The sequence below is a fragment of the Varanus komodoensis genome, unplaced genomic scaffold (genome assembly GCF_004798865.1).
Source record: "Varanus komodoensis strain SLA01 unplaced genomic scaffold, ASM479886v1 scaffold40, whole genome shotgun sequence".
Lineage (NCBI taxonomy): Eukaryota > Metazoa > Chordata > Lepidosauria > Squamata > Varanidae > Varanus > Varanus komodoensis.
In genome coordinates, this window is record NW_025335942.1 from 8,729,698 (window position 1) to 8,748,432 (window position 18,735).

At 61.3% G+C, this 18,735-nt stretch overlaps 1 protein-coding gene across 1 annotated transcript in view; it reads right to left on the minus strand.

Annotated features, from left to right (window-relative positions):
• Positions 1-18,735, minus strand: part of PCDH1 (protocadherin 1) — a 47,746-nt gene that overhangs the window by 26,178 nt on the left and 2,833 nt on the right. Inside the window, exon 2 of the mRNA XM_044442844.1 lies at positions 9,177-11,369. Coding sequence (XP_044298779.1) covers positions 9,177-11,369 — 2,193 coding nt within the window. The remainder of the gene's footprint in view (positions 1-9,176; positions 11,370-18,735) is intronic.

Genomic DNA, 18,735 nt, shown 5'->3' on the forward strand with positions numbered 1-18,735 from the left:
CCCCGTGGGAGAGCCCACCCCCTCCCTGGGTCTTTGGCCCCATCGTTGTCCTGCTCTGACAGTCAGGAGCTTTTCCTGATGTCCAGCCGGGACCGGGCTTCCCGCGCCTGCAGCTGCTCGGCCCCGCCTCGCACTGCGGGTCGATCGAGGGGTTCAGGCCTCCCCGGGTCTTGAAGGGGGCCGTCTTGCCTCCCCTCCGTCTGGGCTGAGAGCGCCCCGCTTCCCCAGCGCTCCTCATGGGGCTTGGTCTCCAGTCCCCAATCAGCCTCGCTGCCCTCCCGGGCCCTCTCGGGACCCTCCCACGCCAGCTTTGATGGGGGCTCCGCATTTGGAGCTGGGGGGGGGCTCTAGGGAAACACATCCCCCCCACAGGCAATGCCAGAGTCCTGAATCACTGGAGGAAATCACATCGTCCAACATGAAGGCTTTGATTGTGCGTGTGAAGCTGCAGCTCACACCTTCCGAGGTCTCAGGGCTGCAATCCTTCCCAAATCCACCCTCTAGCTGACCACCGCGAGTGGAGGCCATATTGCACGCTGAGAACCCCCGCAGGTGTTCAAGCACCGTGCACCGAACCAGCGGAGGGGGAGGGACTTGCACACGTGCCCCCCCCCCGCCTCACAGGCCGCCAGGTGAACAAGCACCCAAGACCGGCAGCTGCCCACCGAGCATCCACACGTGGCTCCCGGTCCACGGAACTCTGTGGGTGGAAGTGGTCCTTCCGACCTGGCCACCAGCAGCTCTATGCGGAGGACTGGGCATAAGCCACGATTTCAGGGTGATGCTGGAAGGCTTGCATTTAAAGAGAGGAAAAGCAGGAGGAAGCGGAAGTCCACGTCATCCGGAAAGCGTGGAGAGGGCTCCCAGGCACCTGCTTCTTCCCCAGGGCTGGCCAGAGCAGGCAACACATAAGCGAAGAGCAAAAGCCGGGAAACAGGCTCGGGGCCTGCGCTCACCTTGCACCCGTTTTGTGACTCCCAGATCCCGTCCCGCAGACTCTGGATCTCCTCGGCACAAGATGGGACCTCTTTTCCAAAGCAGAGCCTCGTGCTTCGGTTGCTGCAAGCATCTTGGAACGAGGCTGCAGAGGAGGGAGGAGGCCGGCCGGCCGGTTGGCGGCCAGTGACGGCCGGGCGTGACGCCTTGCCAAGCAACCTTTGGGTGCCGCAGCGTTTTGCAGATGAGCGGCCGCCTCAAAATCGGCCACAATCGCTGCTCTTCAGGCCATGTATGCCCTGCCTGCAGCCCACTGCCCCGGGGAGCGCCGGGTCTCAGTCACGCCCCATCTCAGCGCCGCTTTCCAATTCAGAATATTTCCAAATGGCTCCGAACCGAGCAGGAACTGTCTACCAGTTTCCATGGAAACATCTCTCCTCTCATTCCCCTAACGAAAATGGGCAATTGCCGCTCCATTCAGAAGTCCCTCCCAAGGCACCTTCTGGCTCCGCTGAGCTCCCGCTGGTCCAGCCCTCCAACAAAATGTGCGCAGCCCATCCAGGAGGAGCGTGTGCTTCATGCTGCTGCCAGAAAGGAAGAGCTCGCCGCCAAGATGGTCGGCAGGCTCACGGCAGGACGCCCTCCGGCGATTTTTGCCCTGGCGCGCCTGCCCGCACGCCGCGTCGCAAGAGCCGGGGTGCGAGAGCACCCAAATGGGGAACGTCCCTCGGGGCTGCGCGCTCCTGGCCAGGTTCCCACCCCCGTGGCCCAGAATGCAAGAGCGCTTTGTTGCCACTGCTCGACGCTTGTTTTTATAGGAGTCTGAGATCTTAGGAAATGTATTGTTGTAACTCTGGCTTGGATTGCGTTCCATTCCTTTTAACCACTCCGGCAATCTGCAGGATTCCTTTCAAACATGCATGTTCATTCGCGAGGCTAGAAGTGTCCTGCCAAAAAGGCCGGCTTTTTAATATTTTGGAAAAGAAAATTTAAACGGCTGTATTTGCTGCCTGGAGTTTTGGATATGCAGATCACTCAGCAATGTTTGTGCTTTCCTTTTGGAACCAGTTCTTTAAAGATACAAAGGAATGACAAGGCACTCAAAATAAAAGTATAAACATTGATTTGCAGAACACTAAATTCGGCAATAGCATACGTCTTCACAAAGAGCAGCGCAAAACAAAGGAATTGGCTACCACAAGATGTAATGATGGCTATTAGCATGAACGACTTTAGAAAGAATTAGGCAAATCCATGGAAAATACCAGCTATTATGGATATATGTGGAGTCAACAAGATAACATGACTGCAAAGAAGGGGGATGCTATTTTGGGATGCATTAATCAAAGTATCACTTCGAAATCACGTGAAGTACTAGCTCGCCTCCACTCCGTCCTTTCCGGTTCTGGGCAATTTAAGGAAGATGCAGACAAATGAGAAAGGATTCTGAGAAAGGCAGCAAAGATGATCGGAGGGGCGGAAAGCACCGGGCGTGTTTGCCGGGAGGCCATGGCTCCCCTGCCCTGGAGGCGCCCGGGAGGTAAGGCAGCTCAGCAGGCTGGGAAGCTGGAGCCCAGAGCCCGGCACCGGGGGCCTCCGCGGCCCCTTCCAAGTCCATTCTTGCACGATTCTACGGCAATACCCCTAAATCAGCGAAACTATGCTTCCCGCTACCTGCTGGGGAGCATGGATGGCAGAGTGCTGCTCAGGAGCAGGTGGACCTTGGCTCTGATGCAGCAAGGCACTTCTCATGTCCTCCCCCCTCCTCTCACCCCTGATGTTCCTCCCATGCCCGCCCGGCATGACTGGCCTGGGAACGGTCGCTGGAAGGAGGGTTCAGGGACGCCTGCGCTTCCGGTGTGTCGCGGACCGTCATGGGAATGAGCTTGTAATGCCACATCTGTGGGTGGTGCAGGAAACCAAACCGGGTTGTCACCCGCTGGCCACAAAGCCCCGGAGGGACCCAGGGCCTCCCTCTGAACAGCCGGATCCAGGTCCCGCGTGAGGTCGGCTGCAAGGAAGCCAGAATTTAAAATCACGTGAGCTGCGCCACGGCACCCCGCGCGAGCGGCTTGCCCTTGTCTTCTCAAGCCTCCCTACTGCTTGGCTCGCTCGCTGCTGGCACGCAACAGAAGGCTCCCTGGAACGCCTTCCTGGTGCCAGCTCTCTTGCGTATGCCAAGCCTTCCTCAAGGCCCACCTTTTCTAGAAAAGCTTTCCCATCGCCCTCTGGTCCTGTGGCAACCGAGTCACTGGAAGAATGCTGTGCCCGCCCTGCTCTGCCTCCCCTTCCTCGGCCGTCCCGCTTGCAGAGCTCCAAGTCTCTGGGGACGGGGGCCATTCCATGATCCGGGAAGCACCAAGATGCAAACCACGAGCCCCCACAACTTCCCATGCTATAGGCAAGGCCAGGCAAAGCAAGAGCCAAGCCAGGCGAGAGCGGCAGGTGGCCAGGGGTCATTCGGGGGATTTAGCCTTCCATTGCTGTCAGCGCAGCCACTCCAATGTGCTGCTATAAGCAAGCCTTGCTCATTTGCATGGCCCTCGCTCCCCACCGAGGCCGGCCTGCAGCCTCAGCGGGCCCCCCCACAAGGCAGCCTGCGTGGGCGCGCGCTCTCCGTGCCCCCCCCCCGCTGCCACAGGCTCCGAACCGTTTCAGTGCAGCGACCCGCGGCAGAGGCGGGCAGGGGGCCCAGCGGCACTGGGGCTGGGTGTTCCCCCTCCCCACGGGGGAAAGCGGGACAGCCTGGGGGGGCGACGGGAGGATGGTGGCCTGAGCACGCCATGCCATGCCATGCCAAGACGGTGTCGAGGACGCCGGGCCGCGCTCAGGCCCAGGCCCAGGGAGAGACATCCGGGCAAAGGTGCATGTCGGAGGCCCCCGCGCAAGCGGCAGGAACGTCATGCAGCTCCGGGCCAGGTGACGAGGGTGACCTCTCCCCTTTCCACGAGGTCCGAAGCCTATTCCGACCCCGCTGGGCATGCACAAGCCCTGCCACAGCAGCGCTGCTCCACGCCATCCAGTCGCTCCGGCTCGGGGCGGCCCTGCAAATAAATCCTTCCAGAACGTCCTCTCGTGACAGCCCTGCTCTGCCCTTGCCGGCTCAGGGCTGTGGCTTCCCTGCAGGCCGGCGCATCCCACGGTCGGGTGCCGCACGATAGTCCACAGAAGCATCCTTGCCCCTAATTCCACGGACGTCTGCCAGCTGGGCAGCCACGGCTGGGTTTCTCCCAGTGGCTGGGTTTATGTGCAAGCCCATGAAGAAACAGAGCCAGCGCGGCGGCGTGGTGAAGAGCTGGGACTGGGACGCGGGCGATCCGGATTCCAGTCCCCGCTCGGCCATGGAGCCAGCTGGGTGACCTTGGGCCAGTCACAGACTCTCAGCCCAACCTACCTCACAGGGTTGTTGTTGTGGAGATAAGATGGAGGAGGAGAATGATGTAAGCTGCCTTGAGCCCTTTGAAGGAAAAAAGCAGGATATAAATCGGGAAAAAAAATACAGGCGTGCAGGAAGAGGAAGGAAAGAGAAGAGTTTTGCTCAGGGCATCATCTCAGTTCAGAAAGATCGATAAAAATGCGGTGCATTTTTATCAAGCAGCACTAAAACAATGATTAGCCGAGAGGAGGACAAAAGTAACATGCTGGGCAGCAGATAACACAAGCATTAAATGTGCGTGCACACATTTCCGGGGAGTAAACCCTTCGGGGCCTGCGATCCGAGGCCGGCCGCAGCTCAGCGTTTCGAGAGCCCAACAGGAAGCTGCTGCAGGTTTCTTCTTGAGGACAATTTCCAGAGATCTGGTTGGGTGGTTTTTAAAGCTCCCCCAGGCCGAATGTCTGGCTTGGGCTGTGGGAAAGCAGTGGGCTGCTAAACAGAATGAGATGCAAATATATTCAACCCTCCGGGACGTCACTTCTGTTTTCCGCTGGAGTATTTTGGGTCGCTGTTCCCCAGTTTTCCTGACCGGGGTCTACCGAAGAGTGAGCGCCAGCAGGCCTTCTCCTCAGGGAAAGGCACTCGGATGCGGGGACTGTGACTCCCAGCCGTGCTGCCGGGGACTGGCGCACCTGCCGCCACAGGTCAGCCGTGGAGCCGAAGCGGCCAAAGGGGCCGGGGCGGCGTGGCACCAGGAACGTCCCGCAACTCTTCTGCAAGCGTGCAAACTGGGCATTCCCAAAGGACCGGCTCCCGGGGCGCGCATGTCGCCCGTGGTCAGGTTCCAAAACGTGCAGGCGATGAGCGGGAGCCACGGCGAGGCAGGTGGGGTCCGTGGAGCATCTTCTCCGGCGAGAGGCTGCTCAAAGCGATGAGCCAGGCCTGAGTGAGCGAGCGGCCGCTCTGCGGGTCCGCGGGTCTCCCCTCCGGCTGCCTGCACCCTCTTGGTGACAGTCCTGCAGGGATCGGGCTGGGAGTGCGCGCTGCCCGAGAGCTTCCCCGGAGGCAGGCTGCCAGAACCCGACTGCTCACGTCCCGGGTTCGAGTCCCCGGCCCCGTGCATTTCCCCCCCGCTCCCTGTGACCCACTCATTTTATCAGAGTCTATCCTGCCTTTTTCCTTATAAGAACTCAAGGCAGTCTGCCCCATTTCCCTCCTCCTGCCCTCAGTCTTAACAGCAACCCTGCGAGGTGGGCTGGCCCGAGAGCCTACGGCTGGCTCGGAGTCGCCCACTTCTCCACACACAGTGCGCACTGGCAAAGGCCGCCCGGCGGGAAGCCGAGCGGGGGGCAGCGCTCCCCTTCGGCTCCTTCGTACGTTGCTGCCGCCCCCCGCCCCCTTCCCATTCTGGAATTATATGGAATTATGCTGTCAGCGTGTGATTTATTAATGGCTTTTCGCCAGCTCCTTCCTCCAAATAAGGCTCGTGGCTCCCGCTGCCTCTCTGCAAACCACATGTTTCCAGCCTGCATTTCAGGGCAAGCCCTCGCACGAAAAGGTTTTCAAGGTGTGGGGGCCAATCCAGGCGGCTGTGCTGAGGGCAGGCTGAACCGTCGAGCGGGCCTGGCGGGGCTGGTGCGGGCACCTCTGGGGGCACAGGCGCGCATGAGGCGGCCGTCACGCGTGTGTCAAGGGGGAGCACGGGAGCCCCGACTGCATCCCCTCGCCTGCGGGGCCTGCCAGTTGAATCGACTGTGCGAACCGGCACACAGAGCAGGGTGTGCTTTGAGCAGCACGCGTCCTGCAGAAGTGGCGCGAGCGAGCGGGCCGGGCCCTGCTGCTCGCGGCACCCAGAACCGGCTGAGCCACCATGCTCGGCCCAGGCTCACGCCTGCCTGCTCTGAAGCAGCCGAGGCCCCCGAGGCCCCCTCCCGTGCAGCGCTTTATGAGCTCCGAATATCGCTCCAAAGGAAGTGCCTCTCAGATCTGCAGGTGGAGCAAAGCTGGGAGGGGCCTCAATACCGGAGGAGGCAGAGCCGCGTTTCGGAACCGTTCCGACTGGGCTTAAACTCAGAGGGGCAGATCAGCGGGGATCAATGTGAGCTTTGCTCCGAGGCCATGAAACATCAAAGCTGCAACTACAGCCTCGAAGGCAGGGCCTTCTCCGCTGTGGCGCCCCGCCTGTGGAATTGCCTTCCCAGAGACGTTTGTCAAGCGCCGTCCTTACACATATTCCAGCACCGGACCAAGATGCCTTCATTCGAGGAGCACTTTCACTGTGGATGATTTTAGTTGTAATTTGATTTTAATTATATCGTAATGCAAATTTTAATATTCTCAGCTGTGACATTTAAGACAATTCCAATCTGTGGTCCGGAACTATTCTTGGGTGTTCCTGTTATGATGTCATGTTATCAGTGATGCTGTGATTTTAATTGTGCTCTTTATGATATTCTGTATTGCTGGTTTTTGTTAGGGAAACCGTCTAGAGAGCCATGTGGCTGCGAGACGGTACACAAAAGCCCTGAATAAATGCGGGGGGACCTGGGGTGGCAGCAGGACCCCTGAGAAGGTTCCGGGGCTCTAGCGCGTCGCAAGCAGAACAGCCGTCAGCGGATCCGCCTGCTTCTCGCCGCACGTCCTCAGCCAGGACCGTGGAGCTTGCACCGGTCTGAAACCGGACGGGGAAGGCTCGGCGTAGGATGGCCAGGGCGTCTCCAATCACATTATATTGCCATGATTTATTTCCTGTCGTGAGCCGCCCCGAGGCTTTGGCGAATGGGGCAGCATAGAAGCCTTCTAAATAAATAAATAAGGCCGCCCACGAGCTCCAGCACCTGGCGGAGCGCCTCCAGCGCCAGGTGGCCTCCTCTACGCACACACTGCTGCGGGACACACCTGAGAACGGTCGGCCCCTTCCCCAGCCAGGTGCGGCGCTCAAGGGCTGGAGAGGTCGCAACCGTTATCAGCAAGGCTTTCAGGCTGGAGGAAAGAGCGGGGAGCCGTGCAAGGTCCACCCCCTGGACCTGCACCGGGTTGATTCCCAGAGGGGGTGGGAAAGCTGCCCCTCCGCCCCCGTGTGTCGGCACGGCACCTTCCTGGTGGCCTGGACCATTCCCAGCCTCCGACTTTGCGAGCTTCTCTCACGCGGAGGAGGAGGATTGGGAGGGAGCCGCAAGAGAGCTGTCTGCAGAGTGCGGCAAAGGCGCGAGGTGGAGGGCCGGGAACCGCGGCCGCCTCGCAGGGCCGGTGGCGGGGAAGCGGGCGGCCACGCTGGGAAGGCACCGTGCTTGCCCGCACCAAATGCTGCGGCCCAACACAGGTTTGTGGGTTCCAGGGAAGATCGTTTGCACTCAAAGGCCGCTGTCTTGATCGCGTGCAGGCAGCTTCGTGCCAAGCGGGCCGAGTCCTTCCACCAAACCCACCCCGTCTCCCACGAGGAAGCGGCTGCAGCGGCACCTCTTTCTCTGTGTTCATCCTGCAAAGCCCAGACCACCAATTTGGGCAGTTTAAAGGCCAGGCAGCTGCAGGTCAGCGGCTGAGAGCTGCCGATTCATTTCGGAAATAAGAACTTAAACTGGGATGATGCCACAGGGCGAATGTGCTGCGGTTCCGTCCCGTTTTGTTTGTGACGCTGCCCTTTGCTTCTCCTCTGCTTAAAAACAGTAACGGAACCACCCTGCTTGTTTCAATGTGCTGCTAATTCTTGCATGGGCTAAAGATTTAGCAAATAAATCATTTTCCTCTTGCCATGTTTCTCTCTATTTTTCAGTAATTGGATGACCAAAATAAAAATAAAAATAAAAAACCCAGCCAAGCAGGCAATCCGTTGCGAAAAAGTTCTGTTCCACTTCCCCTTCTCAGTTCCCCACAGGAGCATGGATGCTCGCCACTCACAGAGCACGACACACTGACCGGCCACGGAAGTTTTTATTGGAGTCAGTCAACGGCAGACAAGTTCACCTGAATGGTGATGGGGAGCCATTTCGGGGCGCACAAGTCACAATGGGAAGGGAACGGAGACCGGCGCCCTCCCTGGAACGCCTCGTGCCCGCAGAGCTCCGTGCAAGTCGCGCAGGGGGGGGCAAGCAGCCCCACCGACCACCAGCAGCCCTGCACACCACCCGCGGCGCACATGCAGGCTCCTGCCCCCACCCTGCGGCCCCCGAGGCGGCACCTGCCCCAGCAGGCAGCTCAGCAGCAGCAGCAGCACGCACGGCACCCCTCCACCACGGCAGCAGCGCCTGCGCTCCGCGTGCCTGCGCCGACCCCTCGCACGCGCCACGGAGGTGTCCCGCCGCAGGCATGCGCGGCCCGTTTCATCCCAGAAACACACTCGAGAGAGCGGCCGCCCCCACGCTGCCCCAGCCGCAGAGTTGGATGCCGCCTCCGCATGCAGAGCGCTCCCAGCCGCGCCCCACGTCCCGCCACGGAGGAGGCCGGGCGCGGCCGCCCCCGTGCACCCCCTGGCCCGCAGTAGGCTCAGGCGGAAGCGTGGCCGGAGCCTGGCGCACGTGCCCCGCGGGCCCTCCTCCCCGCCACAAGCCCTCTGTGCCGGGACCCGGCGCCCTGCCGCGAAGCGCTCCGGCCGGCCACGAGCCCCTCCTGCCTCCAGCCCTGCGGTCCGTGCCCGCCGTGCTCGGGGCCTCGCGGCCAGGCCGCCTCGCCCAGGCCCCACGCGGTTGTCCCCCATGCGCTGGGCTGGCGGGCGCCTCTCTCCCGGGCAGTCCTTGGGCCGGGCCCGCACCGGGGCCAGGCCGGCTCATGCGGAAGGGCGCAGTCCGCCTCACGCCCACACCTCTGTCCAGATGGCCCGGGCGCGGCGGGAGGGGGGGGCGGGGGGGTGCAGCACGAGCTCGCCTACCTGTTTATTGGGGTATTTCTGAGGGTTGGTGCGGTAGCTGTAGTCGGAGTACTGTTCCGAGCCCGTGGAGTTGCTGTCGCCCGTGCCCACGAAGGTGTTGGCGGCCGGCAGGTCCTGCACCACCTGGTGCTTCTTGGAGGCCGACGGCGACTGGGGCTGCAGCTGGATGGAGGGCAGCGGGGAGTTGGAGCGGTAGTGGCGGCCCAGGTCGGGGCTGCCCGGCGGGTAGTTGAGGGGCAGGTGGATGCGGGGGCTGTCGCTGACCGAGTCGTTCATCAGGTTGAACTTGAGGGACTTCTGCAGCCCCGTCTCCTCCTCGTCCTCGGCCGGCTCGGCCGGCTTGGGCGGCTTGCTCTTCCGCACCCGGCACTTGGCCTTGCCGCCCTTGCCGCCCTGCTTGGGCGCGTACAGGTCCTTGGTCTCCTTCTTGCCCGCCTGGTAGCCGCTCTTGGCCTCCCTCTGCCGGCAGTAGCGCACCAGCACCACCAGCACGATGACCAGGACGACGGCCACGGCGCCGGCGATGACGCCGAAGACGATGTTGCTGCGCTGCTTGCTGCGCTCGTACTCGGGGTCGCCGGCGATGTCGATGTCCAGGGGCGTGTCCAGGCTGTGCCCCACCAGCGTCTCCAGCAGCGTGCGGTTGGCCAGCGTCTCGTTGACGTAGAAGTGCACCAGGGCCGTGCCGTGGCGGGAGGGCTTGCCGCGGTCGCTGACGCGCACCACCAGGCGGTGCAGCCCGTGGTGCTTGCGCAGGATCTCCTTCTCCAGGGTGATGTTCCCGCTCTGGGGCGAGATCTTGAAGAGCTCGAAGGGGTTCCCGCCGGTGATGCTGTACTGCAGCTCGGCGTTGATCCCGGAGTCGATGTCCTCGGCGCCGACGCTCATGACCTGCTGCCCGGGGCTGGTGTGGGGCAGGATGTGCTTGTAGGAGCCGTTGGACGGGGAGATGACGACGGGAGCGTTGTCGTTCTCATCCAGCACGTTGATGGTCACACCCACGTAGGCCGACCGGGGCGGCTTGCCTCCGTCCACCGCCTTGAGCCGGAAGGTGTAGGTGCTCTGCCGCTCGCGGTCGAAGGAGATGCTGGAGAGGATGGTGCCCGTGCCGTTCTGGATGACGAAGTCGCCGTTGTCCTGCTCCACCGAGAGGTGGATGCGGGCGTTCTCCCCCTTGTCCGCGTCGATGACGGTCACCATGCCCACCGGGCTCAGGGGCGGCATGTTCTCCATGACGGAGAAGTTGTAGCCGCTCAGCATGAACTTGGGGTCGTTGTCGTTGCGGTCCATGACGCTGACGGTGACAGAGGCCGTCCCCTTCCGGCTGGGGCTGCCCTTGTCGGCCGCGACCACCAGGAAGTCGTACTGCTCCCGCTGCTCCCGGTCCAGCACCGTCTTCACCTGGATCTCGCCGGTGTCCGGGTCGATGGAGAAGACGCCCTTGGAGGCAGGGTCAGCCACCAAGGAATACACGAGCTTCGCGTTGGACCCGCTGTCCGCGTCGGTCGCGCTCACCTCCACCACCACGTCGTCGGGGGAGTTGTTTTCGGGAAAGGCTACCTCTGTCACGCTCTGGCTGAAGACCGGGTCGTTGTCGTTCACGTCCACCACCTGGACCTTCAGGGAGTTGGTGCTGGACAGGGGCGGGTTGCCCGAGTCCACGGCCACGATTTCGATGGTGTATTCCTTCACCGCCTCGTAGTCCAGAGGCGTCGTGGTCTGCAGGAAGTACTTCTTTTTGCTGTCGCTGCCCGTGTCGCTGGCCTGCCGCAGCTGAAAGGGCACGTCGCCAGCCACCACGCAGGTCACCACGGCGTTCTCCCCCTCATCCCGATCCGACACCTGGACCAGCGCCACCGGGGTCTCCACGGGCACATCTTCCGAGATATTGGCCATGCCGTCCTGGTGGGTGACCAGGCCGATGCCACGGATCTCGATGGAGGGGGCATTGTCATTCATGTCCCGGACGCTGATCACCACCTGGGCACGGGTGGTTTTGGGGTTGGCCCCCTTGTCCTTGGCCAGCACGGAGAACTTCAGGACGCTGACGTCTTCCCGGTCGACAGGGCCCTGCACGGTGATGAGCCCGCTGGCCCTGTCCAGGCGCAGCAGCCTCCGCACCACGTCCGAGGCCTGGTGGAAGGAGTAGTCGATCTCGGCGTTGGCGCCCTGGTCGGAGTCGTTGGCCTTCACCTGCAAGGGGAGAAAGGGCGAACAACCGGTGGGTACATTTGCTGGGTCAGACACACACTCGAGGATGTGAAGGTGACAGAACACTTTAGAGCTGTGAACAACCGAAGGGCACGGAATAATCAAGTCAAGCTGGGACAACCCAGACTCAGGCTGGACGTCAGGAAGAGCGTCCTCGCTGTCAGAGCAGTAGGACAGAGGAAGCAGCTGCCTGGAGGGGTGGGGGGCTCTCCCCCACTGGGGACATTCAGGGTGAAGCTGGGCAGCCACCTGAGCGGGACGGTGTGGCTTGGTGTCCCGCAGCAGCAGGGGGTGGCCTGGATGGCCTTCTGGCCCCTTCTGGTTCTGCTATTCTGTGATCCTATGATTCTGTAACTAGGATGGCTGGGCCACTGTGGCGACCCCGTGTTACGGGGGAAACCAGCTGGGATGCAGCCCCATGAGTGCCATAGGCCGGGGGTGGGGCACAGGGGACCCGGATTCTGCAGCTGGTGCTGCGAAAGGGAGAAGGACGCTTCGGGCCTGAGGCATGTCCACCAGGCCGGGAACGCCTGTTCTCTCGCACAGCCGTACGTGGGGCTTGCTTTTGCCGTGGCGTTTCTTCATTTGTGCAGCGCAGTTTGGAAAACGGGTTGTCTCCTTGGGAAAGGGGTAGCATAGCAGGCATAAAGCATAGCAGGTCCCGGACCCCAGAAGCGTACAAGGTTTTCTACGTTCTGCAAAGGGAGCATTTTAGGCCTGTCAGTTGCCACAGCTCCCATGAAGTGATGGGGAAGCACTGCCTGTTCCGTGGATTTGGCCGGGCAGGCATGGGAAGGAGCCAAATTAATTAATGGCTTGGTTTATTTCATTTTTATACCACCCAGTCATCGAGGCTGTCTGAGCACGGCGGCTGAAATCAAACAAACGTTAAAAGGGCAGACGCAGTGGGCTGGAGCTGACTCGTGGGGGCTCGCAGGGGAGGCGGGGGGCTCCCTCCCCCAGCCTTCCCGCTCTTCACGAAAGCACCTGTTCCTGGGCCCGTGGGGCTGCCCTGCCCACTTGAGGGCTTGGAGTCGGCAGCCGCAGGGCACGCTCAGGAAACCGAGCCGACCGACCGGCTCTGCCCTCGGGAAGCAAGCGGGGCTTCCCGCAGGCCACGCCCAAGGCGGCACGCACACCGAAGGGCGGCGGGGGCAGCGAGACGGAGGCCGTGCTTTTCCGCGAAAAGGGGCGGACGGGGCGGTCCCAGAAAATGGAGGCGGCTGGGAGAGACGGGCCTGCTCAGCCTTGGGAAGGGAGGCCTGAGGGGAGGCCAGGCGGCACTTTTCAAGCACTTGGGAGGCTGCCGCACGGAGGAGGGCCGTCTTTCTGACCATCCCCGAGTGCAGAACGCCAAAGAACGGGCTGAAGATACAGGCGGCCAGACTCCAGCCGGGCCGCCGGGAGACTTCCTGGTGGCCAGAGCAGCACAGCAGTGGAGCCAAAGGCCCACGCTGGAGGCCCGCAAGAGGCCGCTGGGCAGCCCTCCGAGGGAGAGGCGTGAACGGGAGTCCTGCAGCAACAGCAGCGGGTGGGACCTCGTGGCCGCCGTGGCCCCTCCCAACCCCGCTACTCGGCGGTTCTGCGGGTGAATCCAACATGCCTCCTGTTGAAACACGATCCTTTGGGTTCCAGAAATGAAGGGTGGCCACTTCACTCCCTGAACACTCCCCTCCCGCTGCAACTGCGCTTTTGTTGTGGGTTTCGCACGGAGAACTCCAGAGCGCCCCGCCTGACAGAGACCCTGCAAGGAGCAGCCAGAGCTTTTGCCAGATCCTTCCAGATCCTGGGGGTCAAAACGTGACTGTCCACGGGTCTGGGGCGACGCATCGGAAGTGTCCCAGGATGCGAGGGGTGGGCGTCAGCCTCACCTGCCCTGCAAGGGGTGAGCGCTGCCCCGCCTGAGACACAGGCTTCGGCCCCGCCTTGCAGCTCGCCCCCGGCTTGTCACGGCACCGAGCGCAGCTCACGCAACTCCAGCCCTCACGTCACGTGGGCAGCTGACAGCAACCCCTCTGCATGGACAGAGGCATTTGGAGGGGACCTCGGAGGGAAAGCTACAGGGAACACACCTCCCTTAGTCCCCCCACCCGACTTCGCTCAGTTTTGCAAACCTGTAACAAAAAACTGCAGTCAGCCACCTACTTCCTCTGACGACAAAAAGAGCCAAACAGCTGAGGAAAGAGATAAATGTGTACGGCATATGGAAGATGCTCAATGGATTTCCTGGGTTACAGAAGTTCATTGCATTGCGACGTGTCACTTAAGCCCACGCAAACCGTATGGAGAGGCCGGGCTCTCCGTGGCATCGAAGCGCCGGCCCGTCACCGGCTGCTCAGTGAAACGCCTGCTGGCACTCGAGACACCGCGTGAGGGGCGGCTGCTCCGTGCTGCCAAGCTGCCCCCGGCTTCTGGCGACCCTGCGTGGGAAGGCCCTCCGGTGTCCGTCCCGCCTGCCCGGGGCAGCCCCGCTCCCTCTTCTGAATCCCGGCCTGGGGCTCCCTTTGCGGAGTCCATCCATCCATCTCATGCAGGGGCCTCTTCTTCCGCCTCTGACTCTCCCCCAGGGCATGCTGACTTCTCCCGACCTGCCCAAAGCGCAACAGCCTCAGTTTTGACATCTGGGCTTCTAGGGCAGGCGCCACCTTGATCCAGGACCTCCATGTCATCCTTCTGTCGGTCTGGGGGAGTCGCAAAGCTCTCCTCCAGCACCAGGTTTCAAATGTGTCTGTCTTCTTGTCCGCCTCTTTCCAGTGCTCACACCCATCCGCTGCGGTCGGGCACACAATGCACGGCTCTCTCCGTGTGGTGATCTTTCCCGATTCCTTTATCATTGCCCTTCTGCAACCTCCATCCTCTCCTGATCTCCTGCCTGCAGCTTCCCCCGCAACTGATCACGAGCCCAGGTGTGCAAAATCCCTCACAATTTCAATTTCCCCCTCACTAACAACCCAGTTCTGTGATTCTTCTGTGGTCCTGAGTTTTGTTTTCTTCATATGTGGCAGCAGTCCTGCTTTTGACCTTTCTTCCTCCACTTTCATTAGCAGCAGCTTCACTCTGCGGCTCTCTCTGCCGTAATATGATATCACCTGCTTATCTTAACTTATGGATGCTTTTTCCACCGATCTCCACTCCTTCCTCTGATTCCAACCCAGCCTCCCCTACAATGTGCCCTCCATGCAGGTTGAACGGAGAGGGCGATCGACCGCAGCCTCGCCTGACCCCCTTGCCTATGGAGGATCGTTCCGTTCCTCTGCTTTCCGACACAGCCCTTCTTTGCGGGCCACCCACAGCTTCTTGCGGTGCACAGTCCAAGGCTGAGCTGTGCTCCACGGACCGGTCTTCTCCTGAAGTTCTTTGCTGTGCTCCAGTGGCCACTGGATAGTTGCAACACGCTCTTGGGTGCCCCTTCCTCTTGGGAATCCAGCCTGGACACCTGGCCCTTCTTGCTCCACAGAACCAGCTTTCTTTGTGGCAGCCCCTGGGAGTGGATGCAATGCTTCCGTGGCTGCAGCCGCCTTCGGCACCTCCTTCCTTGTACACCGGACATTTCCAGGTTTTGTTTTCCAGCTTTGTTAGCACGCTCGTGTTAGGATCCGGACCGATTCATGTTCTGCAGCTGGTTCCTGGCTTGCTGCAGGCACCTGGTCCCTCCACAGGAATTCCTCTGTCATCCTTCCATTTCCTCTGCATATTCCTTCCACCTCCTCTTTATTTTCTCCTGCTCAGACAGCGTGTCCCACTGTTTGTCTTCTGGCATTCCCAATCGTCTAGGTTTGAATTTCCCTTGGATTTCCTGGATCTTCTGGAAGCGCTCTCTCGTTTTTCCTACTGTGCTGTTCACTGCTACTTGTAACAGTTCTTTTTCTCTCTACGCGATAGTTGCCGAAAAGCCACATCCAGGATGCTGACCCCGTTTCTGTGCCCTTTTGCTTCTTGCTTGTCCTCTGCAACTGCGTTTCTTCCGTCGTCCATCTTTCCTTTCTTTTGGGCAGCAGGAAGTACCTCTTGGCATTCTTTCCTAATGTCTCTGACTTCCGTCCACAGTCCTTCTGGCTCGTGGCCAATGAAGCTGCGTGATGCAAATCTGTTCTTTATGTGGACTTCCACAGCAATGTCATTTAAGTTGGATTATATGAGACTTACATTGTACATGTAGTAAATATTTCTCTTTCTAAGCTCCGATTGTAATCTACCACAGTGTAACCCACAGAGGTGAGGAACGCTGGGAAAAGGTTCTCCATGACAAGGTGTGACAAATGATATATCAACACTGGTTTTCTGCTCTTAAACACATGCCTGCTCTTTGAAAGCAAAGTGAAGTGAGGTGAGGTGAAGCGGAGCAAAGCAAAGCAAAGGCCAGAAAGCACAGACTCTCTCAGAGAAACCGCACTTTCTGATCTGAACCCCCGCTCCACTAAGTGTTTTGGTAGCTCAGTGAGGAGGAAATTCCATTCTGCACGCATTAAAAGTTATTTTGAAAAACCACAGCTTGCCAGCGACAGAGCTGGGTGCTGGCACAGCGGGAGTTGTGGCGACGCTGCTCCCACCCCATCCGGAGGGCAGGGCCGTTCCCGCCACCCGGCCGCCTGCGCGCGAGGGGCTGGCAGCCAGGCGACGGCAGGCCCTGCCCCAGCTACGCTGCCAGCGCCGACCGAAAGGGCTGAGCGGCCGAGCGCACGGTGCCTCACTTCAGGATCCGTGCGCGCTGGAGCCTCAGTGGGCTGAAAGGAAAGGTGCCTGCAGGCCGGGGCCTGGGCCATCCAGGGCCTGGGGTCAGTCCGGATGACCTCAAGCGCCCTTCCGCTTCGGGACGTGCAGAGCTGCGTCTGAGCTGAGGGAGCTGCCAGTGGGCGCCACAGAGGGCTGCGCGGTGCACAGACGGACTCAGCGAGAGGACACGGCTCCTCCGGGCCGCCCCTCAGCAGAGGGACGAGGGCCCGGGCAGGGCGCCGGCAGGGGAAGCAGCAGCCGCAGGCTGGCCAGGCTGGGCTCCCCGGGGCCTGCCCCCCGGCCGCGCTTGCGAGTGCCCCTCCTGCCCCAGCCACTCGGACTTTCTGCTCCTGGACCGTCTCCAGCTCCTCAGCCTGGCTCAGACCTGTTCTCGCGTCCTGCCTGTGCCTGAGCCCCCGACCAGACCGGAGGCTCTGCTCGGCCAGGCGCCTGTCCCGCTGTCCGGCCCTCGGGACTCTCCCAGAACTTGCTCCACAGTCTGAGCCAAGCAAGCCAGTGCGCTTCCCCGGTTCCTCGGATGCACCCTCCCGGCTTGGCAGCCTCCCTGCCGGCTCCCCGATCCAGAAATCTCCCAGGGAAGGATCATTCCCGGCTGTGGCCGGAGCGCAAGAAGGCCAGATGTGCACATTCCCTCTTCCACCCCCTCCTGAGTAAGGTAGCTGCAAAGAACCCTGAAGCAAACCTAAAGACTCCCTTTGAGCACCTGGGTTTCTTTTTGAAAGCCATTTCTTTCTATGCGCTTGAATGGGAGCGACAAATTGCATGAGCAAGCTAAAGAGAAAAGTGTGGATGAAACCTTTGGCCCACTCCCTCTGAGCGTAGTGTATACAATGCCGGGCATGGACTGGGGAGCCCACGAAAAGATGCCTTCCCACTGGCCGCAAGGAAGCGAGAGGCCCTCTCAGTCGTAACAGATCTCTGCCCACTTTTCCCCACGAGCGGCCACTCAGCCTCCTCCAGGAAACCTCACTTCCTTTGAGCAAGCATGAGATGAGCTTGTTCCAATTCCAATTCACTGTCACGATTAGCAGACTGATTTCCTATGAAGTCTTCTAATCTCCTTTCAAAGCCAACTCGGCCAGTGGGCTGCTTAAACTGCATCGTGTTATTACATGTTTCATCTACTTTCTTCCGTCTTGAAGCTATTAGCAATCCGTCTCACTGGGTGACCCCAAGTCTCTGACTTGGTTCACACAACGGGGCAGCCCAACATTTGTTAAGCACCAGTCCTCGGGAGCGTGACGGAACAAGCTTTGCTCCTCGCCAGGCGGCCATGTGGGAGCGCAACACGCGGTACACGCGCCCTGCCCCTCGGTTGCTCTCCCTGATGCCCAAAACCAAACGCTGACTTGTGGAGACAGAAGCTGCCCTGGATCAGGACCCGTGCTTTGCACTTTCGCCATCCTTGGGCCGTTCGATGCCCGGGAAGCAGCCAAGAGGTCGAAAGCAGGGCGCTCACCTCCTTCCACACTCTCTCAAGCAACCCATGACGGTGGGCTGCTGAGCCACGTGGATTGGGAGCGAGTCTCACGGAAGACAAACCAAAGGGCCTCTCCAGGCACATTCTCCACGCCATGTTAGAAACCTTTTGCTACATTCCTGGCCAGTCCTGTTCTCGAAATCAAAGCGTGCCAAGCGCTCGGCCCTCATGGGGGCACGTGCCAACCGCCATCGTTCCGGTGGTCTGCGGCGCATCCTTCCAAGGCCCTGCTGCATCTTGCGCCGACGATTCTCTCTCCCTGCCTTGCTGGGGGCCTAACCTGGGAAAAGCCTGACGACGCGGTTTGGTGCTTGGGAAACGCAAAGAGGAGGCGCGAGTGTTCCTGCAACCGCCACCCAGGCGCTCGAGGCGACGCGCCCGCCCCGCCCCGCTTCAGCCCAGGCCTTGCCTCGTGCCCGGTGCCGCCGGGCACCCCCCACCCCCAGCACCTTCCTGAGCCTGCGCCACGTGACTCTGGCGGGAGCCAGCCGGGCCTGCGACGACGTCTTCCTGCTCTCGGCCCGCCGCCCGCCCGGATGATGCCACAGGCTGAGAGCAAGATTTCCTGGTGGAACTGGCTGGGCCGGTCCGGCCAAGAGGCCACCTCTCCCACTCCGGAATGCAAGGAATTTGCCGGGACAGGTGAGCGAGCGGGTGGCTGACTCCAGCGAGGGGAAGGGGCACGAGGGTCCGCTGCGAGCTCTGTGGGAAGCGGCTCCCTCCCCTCCCTCTGGGCTGGGGGCCGATGCCGCGCTGCCCGCCCTGCGCCATTGGCGGGCCCTTCGTCAGCAGGAGACGCTGGGGGCAGCAGGCCGAGATGAGCGCCCCTGTGCACGACGGCCCAGCGGTGGGGGCCTCGCTGCCTGCCCCAGAGCGTGCCCTCCCCCAGCAGCTCAGGGGGCCGGGGGGCTGTGGCACGGGGGTCCCTGAGCACAGGGCGGGCTCCTGCGGGGAGCGCAAAGTGCTAGGAAGGAGGGGGCAGCTGGGACCGTGTGGCCTAGAGCCGCGCAGCTTCTCTCCCCACACTTGGGCATCCCGGGGAGAATTGCTCCCCTGCCCCCCCGCCTGCAGTGAGGGCTCCCCTGGAGAAAGGGGGTGCAACGTCTTATCTGGAAGCCTGGCACCGATTCCTCC